This window comes from Sinocyclocheilus grahami, unplaced genomic scaffold (assembly GCF_001515645.1).
Source record: "Sinocyclocheilus grahami isolate Dianchi unplaced genomic scaffold, SAMN03320097.WGS_v1.1 scaffold77.1, whole genome shotgun sequence".
Lineage (NCBI taxonomy): Eukaryota > Metazoa > Chordata > Actinopteri > Cypriniformes > Cyprinidae > Sinocyclocheilus > Sinocyclocheilus grahami.
Genome location: NW_015505256.1, coordinates 2,032,860 through 2,041,912, shown reverse-complemented (window position 1 = coordinate 2,041,912; position 9,053 = coordinate 2,032,860). Strand labels below are relative to the sequence as shown.

At 37.2% G+C, this 9,053-nt stretch overlaps 1 protein-coding gene across 2 annotated transcripts in view; it reads right to left on the bottom strand.

Annotated features, from left to right (window-relative positions):
* Window positions 1-272: 272 nt before the first annotated feature.
* Window positions 273-9,053, bottom strand: part of LOC107586078 (insulin-degrading enzyme) — a 25,223-nt gene continuing 16,442 nt past the window's right edge. For both annotated transcript variants that reach the window (XM_016273299.1, XM_016273300.1), the window contains 11 exons: window positions 8,637-8,781; window positions 6,206-6,316; window positions 4,579-4,699; window positions 4,407-4,498; window positions 4,071-4,182; window positions 3,040-3,207; window positions 2,598-2,870; window positions 2,451-2,512; window positions 1,783-1,855; window positions 1,622-1,689; window positions 273-955 (listed from right to left, as the gene is read on the bottom strand). In XM_016273299.1, the coding sequence (XP_016128785.1) occupies window positions 860-955; window positions 1,622-1,689; window positions 1,783-1,855; window positions 2,451-2,512; window positions 2,598-2,870; window positions 3,040-3,207; window positions 4,071-4,182; window positions 4,407-4,498; window positions 4,579-4,699; window positions 6,206-6,316; window positions 8,637-8,781 (1,321 nt within the window). In that variant the 3' untranslated portion in view covers window positions 273-859. The remainder of the gene's footprint in view (window positions 956-1,621; window positions 1,690-1,782; window positions 1,856-2,450; window positions 2,513-2,597; window positions 2,871-3,039; window positions 3,208-4,070; window positions 4,183-4,406; window positions 4,499-4,578; window positions 4,700-6,205; window positions 6,317-8,636; window positions 8,782-9,053) is intronic.

The following is a 9,053-nucleotide window of genomic DNA, read 5'->3' as shown; positions in this document are numbered from 1 at the left end:
GGGGGGGGGGGGGGGGGGGGGGCGGCAGTTAACGGTTCATGAATGTATTCATATAAAATCGTTCGAAAAACCAGTGGTGCATTTAATTGTGTCAAACTTAAAATTCAAATCAAACAAATTTGATTTGAGTATGGTTTTCACAAACAATTTACATAATTGAGGTTTCATGAGAGGAATCTGTATTTCTGTTATGAGTTTAGGTCAAATTAACAGGTATTCAGGTATTTTATGAATTGTTTTAGGACAAAGTAACTTAAATAAACAAATGAAAATGATATTAAAAATGGTTTATTATTATATTTCTTCAACCGCAAATAAAACCAAAGTCCATCAAGTTAACCACCTTGCATTTACAACACTATCCTTAAAGATAAAACTCTGCCAACATGCACAGAAACTAAAAACAACTCAAAGCAAATCGCTTAAATTAAACTTTAAAAAAGGTGCCAGAAAACCTAATCACTGATTAAAATCATCTTAAGGCCAGTATTTCATTTCAGGAGAGACTTATCTTGATAAATTACACAACAGCCTCTCCAAACGCTTTCTCATGGTTTTGGTTAACAGTGGTGTAAATGAAATGAAACTGAACAACGAAAAAGTGTCATCGTGGCCAGCGAGTGATTCCTATATTATATAGGGATACAAATTTTCTGACAGAAGCAACATGAAACAAACATTGTATGTTTTCTTAGTATCTATTAGATATCAGGTGTGCATGTCTGACGCAGAGCACAACTAAAAATGCTGCAAGCGGCACCGTCGTGGCCCTGCCTGCTTACACACACACACACACACACACACTCACGCAACGACGACGTTACTGGCTCCATATTTGGGCATCATCCCATGATGCTGGTCACAGTTTGGCAGCCATGAAATTGATGTGAGGTTTGGTGAGAGGGAACAGCGGCAGACTCCTTTTGAATTCAGTCATATCCTGAACCAGTGACGGCTGAAACACACAACAAAGTGTGAATTTTTTTTTTTTTTTTTAAGAAAATGCAAGTAGTGCTTGGCTATGCAAAACTAACCACCACAACGTGCAGAGTTCAAAAGTTTGGGGCCATGAAATATTTGGTTTCGAAAGAAACTCTTATGCTCGCTAAGGCTGCATTTATTTGATAAAAATACAGTAAAAAGAGTCAAATTAAAAAAAAATCACCTTTTTATTTTCATATATTTTCAAATGTAATTTATTCCTGTGATGCAAAGCTGAATTTTCAGCATCATTTCTCCAGTCTTCAGTGTCACATGATCCTTCAGAAATCATTCTAATATGCTGATTTGCAGCTCAAGAAACATTTGTATTATTAATGTTGAAAACAGTAGTGCTGCTTAATATTTTTGTAATATATTTTTCTAGATTCTTTGATGAATGTCAAAGAACAGCATTTATTTGAAGTAGAAAACATTTGTAAGATTCTGAAATGTCTTTAATGTCATTTTTTTTATCAATGTAATGCAACCATGCAGAATTAAAGTATTAATTTCTTAAAAAAAAAAAAAACTCCACTGACCCCAAACTTTTGAACTGAAGAGTACAACAATCATCTGTCATTTGTCTGTATAAATTGGCAAAAATGCATATTGCAACTGTACATATACATCTATGCAGTACCTGAGGAAGTGATGGGGCAGGAGCCAGATTGACATCATTTTGAGCAGGAAACTCTCCAACCAGTGGACCTACAGGAAACACATGGTAGAAATAAATGAATCTGCCCGGCTGCTTCAGTCAGCCCAATTCAAAAGTTTCAATCTTATTGTTCAAGCACTCACAGGAGTCCATCTCTCTAGACAGCACATGCACAGACACTTTGTGTCTTCTGGGGGCATCAATGGCCAACAAGTCCTGGAGAGAACAGACACGATGATTGAACCACGTGACAAGAGGTATTGCATTTTTGGAGATCTGAAGATAAATTATGTGTGTTTGCAAGGGCTGCATTTTACTGAAAGTTAATTTAAATTAAGCACTCAGAAACTACTTCATATACACAGACTCAATTTCAAACATTTTGTCAACAATATCAGCATTACACGTGCCTTGTTTTATAACAATAAACAATAATATGTTAATATTAAATATATTTTTAATATATAAATTATGAAAACCTCCCTCCAACCTGACAGAATGTTTAAGCATGCAACTGACAGCAATGGCCTCACTGAAATATTTGCAAATGCCATTGAGATTGGCCCTTTTTGCATGCATTTGCATACTGAAATGTGACTGGTCTATTTATCATGCATCTGCTTTTACATGAAAAGATGCGTGAGTGTTATGAAAAAGTCATTTACACAGAATCAAAGCCAAAATCCTAACATTATTATTTTGGACATTTAGCATGGACATTTTCTTTAGGAAATGCAAATCTAGTTGTTATTATGCTGCAAGAAACAGCATCCGTTTCAATGTGTGACAAAGTATTCAGATCATTACCAACCCTGTAAAACTTCATAATGTGTTCCTTTGTCAGTGTCTTCAGGTAAGCCACTTCAATATTATCTAGATCAGACAAGAAAATCAAAGACAATGACATTAAAACTTCAGATACTTGACGCTAACATGAGTTCATTTCGGTGACTCTCACCTCTGTCGAAGTTGTACTGCTGGGAGATGATTTCTCCCCAGTACTTGGCGCATTCAGCCGCCAGCTTCTTGGGTTTGTCGAGACGGCGAATGGCCAGTGCCTGGATGTGTTTCTGAAACGCTTCCTCGCCCATCTCCTCCACACTCTTCTCCATGGTCTTGAGGAAGGCCTCCACTCGAGACTCCAGGTAGTGAGGAGCCTTTTCAGACTGGATGATGAAACGCAGACCCTGCACTCCATTAGCCCTGCGGGGGCCACTGAACACTATGTAACCTGGATGGTCAGACACACAGATAGAAAGAAATTATGTTCTTAAGAGCAGCAGGAAGAGTCTGTGTCCCTAAACTGAACTACTTGGTCCAATCATCATATCGATAGACAAAGAGATAGAAAACCGTATTGCCACACACAACAGAGCATTTCTCCTGAGTGTTTGTGTTACCCAGCTGTTCTTTGGTGCGCAGCGTGTTGAAGCATGGCTCAGAGATGATTTGACAGAAGAGCTCCAGCAGCATGTTCTCATGGGTGTTCTGCATGTCAGTCTGATAGTAAATCTCGATTCCACAGTTATTATGAACCTCATTCCTCTGCTGGTAAACATACCAACCACCTGATAACCACAGAGAACTGGACTTAAACACAAGAACCATGACACAAACACACAAATATCATAGACCTCAAATTACACACCACAGATTCAGGTTTAATACCGGTCTTAATTTATTTGATGCTATGAAGATGTATTGATGGAAAAATGTACAATAAATACGATGTATTTTAAAAAACCTACACAACTTAAAATATAATCTAAAACTTAAATATTGGTCTTAACTATGCAGAATAAAAAAAAAAAAAGAAAAGTCAAACTGTAATGAAAGTTTAGATTTTGTTTTAGACTGTAAAAATTCTGAAGGACCTTTCAATATTAATTACTTTTCTATTAGAACCTGTAAATTAACATGTTAAATGTCAGGTCAGTAAGTTGAATAAGCAAAATGATTGTGGGGTCAGTAAAATGAATACTTTTTCAGCAAGGATGCATTAAATTGATCAATTTACATTTATAAAATGTCATAAAATGTATATTTCAAATATATAGAGTTCTTTTGAACTTCCTATTCATCAAAGTATCCTGAAAAAAATATTAGATCAAGGATTCCACAAAAACAAATAAGCAGAGCAACTGATTTCACCATTTACAATAAATGTTTCTTAAGCATCACATCAGCATATTAGAATGATTTCAAAATATATTCAACTAGAAAACAGCTATTTTAAATGGTAATCATTTCACAGTATTACTGTATTTCTGATCAAATAAATGCTGCCATGGTGAGCAGTTTTTCCAACCCCAAACGTTTGAACGGTTGTGTATACTGTACATGTGGCTACAGACCTCAGATTGGAGAAAAGCTGAATGAATGTAAGACCTTCTGAGATGTTGCATGGAAGTTTGAGATGCTAAGCACTCACCGTCAGGTACCTGCACTTCCCTGTAGCGAATTAGCTGACTCGGTAGTAGGGGTTTAGTGTGAGCATGCTCAATGAGAGTGTCCTCCAACATTTGCATCATGCCCAGAGCAGACTGGAGACAACAGACAGACAGTTAGAGAGACCACACTGCTCAAATCACTAACATAACATGATCATGAAAGCAAAATCTAACATTACATCACATATCATCAATGTGTGAGCTAATTCAATGAATTTACAACTTACAAAAAGAACAACAAAGCGATTCAAACAAACCTCTCACTGCCCACCTGCCTTTTCTGTACGTCATCAAGAAAAAATGCTTTTTATACAAACCTGTTTGGTGATGTTGCCATGCAGCAGGGCTTCAATGTGTAACCGTGACAACAGCTGCGGTATGAACGCCTTCAGTCGAGGTAACGTCACATCTGAGAAACACAGTCACAGCATGAACACAAGCAGGAGACCATTGTGCTCACTTTCACAGAACAATGAAAGAGCATCGCACCATCCAGAGCATCTCTGAGCTCGTCTTTGGTCCAGGCCACCTCAGTCATGAGCAGCCGCAGGTAATACATGGCATGCTGGTGAGGCTGCTCAGCGCGGAAGTTATTCAGAGACCTCGTGTACTGAAAAAAATAAAATAAAATCACACAAGTTTCATTTAGATCACATTTACAGAGCACATTTTCTCATGGACACAGATCAGAAAACACCAAATGTCTGACTACCAGGCCCAGACGAATCCACAGATATTTCTGCTAATGATGCATCTAAATTTCGGCAATCGAAAAATAATTCAGTGTTTCAACTGCAAAAATACAGCTTGTAAACAATGTCTCTTAACATTATTTCCCTCAAGAAAGCCATTTAATATCCATAGCTCATTCATTACCTAGAAAAAAAAAACCTCTAGAGTAAAAAAAAAGTCGCTAAACATTTGCACTGTATTAGATATTGATTAAATTGGTTATGTGTGTGCACAACCAAAAGCAAAGCGAATATTTGCAGATTACTCGCGGGATGTTTTTCCAAGTCACTCGCACATATAAAAACACTATTATAAAACGGATAGTTCCGGTCCTTTATTCTGATTGGTTGAGCCGCATTCGAAGCAGTTGTAAATTACACTACAAACATACACCTTTGTTTACTTCTGTGTTTTGCTTAGAAACAGTTGTGGTTCCAACAAAGTGGTTGCCGAGGAACTACATTGTTTGGTAAAAGAATACCGTTTTTACTTATATCATTACACTTTATCTGCTTGGTTTTATTGTGAAACCTTACTACATATATGGAATAACAGTTTTATAAAAGCAATAAGCCCCATGACAGCTAAGGGGGTTTCGCGTCGCATTGCGCCGTGCCTAACAACGCCCCTTAGCTGTTATAAATTCACTGTAAACCACGGCTTCTTGGGGCTTATTGCTTTATAATGCTCTCCTTCATTTTCAGATACAACCGGGAGTGTCAAACCTGACATGTCTATAAGCTATTCGCTGAGTGGCTTGCACGACAATGCGTCATGCAAATTTCCCACTCGAGTTGAAATTTCTCAAGACACGATTGAGGCGAATATCGCGTGCTCGCAGGCAATCGCATCACCCAATTTGTGTCATCCACGTCACATTGACGTATGCAATCTACCAACGAAAATAATTACATTCACTTTGGTGTGCACACACCATTATACTTGCCTAGCCTTTTACTTAACCTGCTAGTGATGTCTTCATTATTTAACGTATGTTTGAACAAACTGTGGATGTAATAACTTTCTCATGACTGATTTAAATGTTTACATAAAAACTAATTGGAGTAGAAACAATTTTATTAAAAAGTCGATTTAAAAACATACGCAGTTTAAATGTACATTTTGAGTGGAGTGCTATGAATGTTTATTAAATTTTGCTCGATTATCAAATAAACTTTGTTTTGCCTAAATTAAAAACTTAAATTTTGGTTTAGGTGTAAAAACATGTTTAAATGTGTTAATAGGACTTAAACACATATTGGCTAAAATAAAGTACAAGTGAACTACTGTGGAAATCTACAGAGATTCCTGTGAGCATAGATTTGTGCTAATAATTGTGTCATCTGTTATTGTAAAAGTATCTTAATGAGTGTTTGTGTCTTACCGCTTCCTTAATGATATCAAAGCGCTTCTCATCGATCTCAAACGAGGCCATTTTCTCAATGATCTTCTTCAGCAAGATGTGTTGTTTGTCATTATAACCCTTGACTGACAGCTGACACACACAAAAATACATTGAATATTTATGAGAATGAGTGATAAGAACAAAAACAGCTCAAGCACTGACTTCCATCCTTCATGGTCTTGCTTTTGTGAAATTTGTGACATTTAGAATAAAAGACACTCTACGAGACAAACATACACACAAACTTCAGCACAGATGCATGAGCTACTGCGGCGCAGACTAAAAACAACATTTAAAGTTACTTTAAATCATCTTCAGACAACCATCAATGCAGTGCATTCAGATTGTGATGAATTTGTGTGTAAACTGTAAGGACTAAGTGAATCACACATCAAGTGAGTTTACGAGCAGCCCAGCTTTGCCACGTCATACCAACATCAGTCAGCCTGTTTACACCTGCTATGAACATCCATCCCATTCAGTGATGGGGAAGCCACTAAGTAGTTTGAGACGATACAGCTGAAGTAGTTAAAACAGTAAAGCTACTCATTATGGCAAGACACTACATGTACTGGTAAATTGTGATTTTGCTTCCATAACATGCCTTCTTTCAGACTAGTGGAAAGAAAATATACAAAATTACACCTTTTTTTTTCCTATTAGAGTCTTTAGATTTCAGTTACAATATATCTTTTCTCCAGTACAGAGCCAAAAGTCTCCACTTCAGTAGCACTTACATACAAATATTACAGTTTTGTTCCCCATCTATATTCTAAAGAAGATTACCTTTTTACCTGAACTTGGCTTTATCCAATGTTCAGATTTCTGTTCCGGAAATGTATACAAAGTATTATATATTCAATTACATAATGCTTAATTTACATCTTTAAACATAACATTTCGGGATGCTTGTAACAAAACAACCGTCATAATGTACCATGCTTAATCAACAGGATTGATTAATCAAGTATGGTAGTATCTATTAGTTAAAATTTTACCCATTCACCTGTGGTGTCTTGCCTTAAAGGAGACATCAGATGCCCATATTCCACAAGTCAGTATGATTCTTTAGGGTCATCACGAATTGTCTGTAACATACTTTGGTTCAAATTAATTAATGTTCGTGTTAAAACAACACCCTTTATACCTCGTCAAAAAACTGTTCACTGTCTGTTCAGAGACTTGTTTCGGTGCATGTCTCTTTAAATAAGTTACAGCTCATATATGGCTCAGAGGTGGTCTTATTCATATAGCTGGCTTTCTACGTAGAAATCGGCTGCAAACAAATTTTACATACAAAAAATATTTCTTTGAAGAAGTGAAACATGCCAACACCAATCACGGTTTTAAGATACAGCCCAAAGATGTGGAAAACGTGTTTTTAAAACGGGTCCATTTTATTTTCTCCTTCAGCATGAGATTTGGTTTGATATGAGTCAAGCTACTTTAAAATGATCCCCATAAGGGTTTAAACATGGAGGACTGGACACAAGAAAACATGGACATTTGATGTTACTGACATTTAAACATGGTGTGACATGTTGTGTCAGTTTCAATATGCAACTGAAAAAAAATGCTGTAGTGCTCAATTTTTTTATGTAAATGTTAGTCTGTTCCTTTCACAAATCTGTCAGATGTGTTCAAGAAAGTTGAAATACAGCACCACAACTCATATGGACTTTTTTTTTTGTCATTTTGGAGCTTGAAACATGCATTTACTCGGTTTATTGTCTATCTCTGTTTTGCTCTTTTGGGCATGTATCGTTAAAAACCAACACAAAAGACAACAACCCTTAATAGTTTCAAAATACCCTAGCAGACTAATCAGAGACAGACATTTTGAAGATATAACATCCCACCACTCTGCAGAAAGCAGCAGAATTTAATAAACAAGCGACCCTGCACACTCGTAAGCCTCAAGCTCCTCCCTTCACCAGATAACCTAACCTAATCACCATACTTACAAGAATGGCATTCATTCCTGAGGCTATGCCATAGACCAACCCTGCCAGGCGGGCTGCATATGTATACTCTCTCAAATCATCCTTCGGGGGGGGGGGGGGGGGGGGGGGGTGAACAAATGGAGTGATATTTGTATGGAAGGGTCATGACAAGACAAAAGGAAACGGGGTGAGAGGGACCACAGTCAGTATGAATACGCAGCCTCAGCTCTGGCACCAATCTACTAGACTACTTCTATTTTTGGGGAAAAAATAAAAAATAAATAAAACACTGAAGGAATGAGAAGAGTTTTAGCTGCGCAAAGGTCACAAACAAAGCTACATTTGGAGTTACTATCGCAAGGACAGCAACCACTGGTAGTCCTTTGTTTGTGTGTGAAATTGGACTGTCCTCCTCATGGGAGAAGCATGTTGGGAAACAGTGGCATTGAGGATATTAGCATACTTACATACATCCCATAGACGGTATTCTGAAGGTCATAGCCCAGGCCAGCTAGCTCGGCTGCATATGCATACTCATTCAGGGAATCCTTGAGCAGCTCAAGGTACAAATATGCCATGTTACAATGCAACGGGTCCACGTACGCAAACGGGCTGTGGAAAGAACGCAAGTGATAAATCGTCACTTCAGTACGAAGGGTCGATCTCTGAAAAATTTAATTGTAGTTTCATAATGGTTTAGAGTAGTCCAAAGGGAATTTAAGAGGGTTTAAAAAATATACTATTTCAATAACTTTAAAATTAGCTTAATTGGTTTGAAGAAAAACAGTCCGATACTGGACCACTGCTGGGGAGAAAAAAAAAAATCTGTAAAACCTGAAGAACAATTTTACATAACATTTTTGGGTGAAAGGAATCATATCATT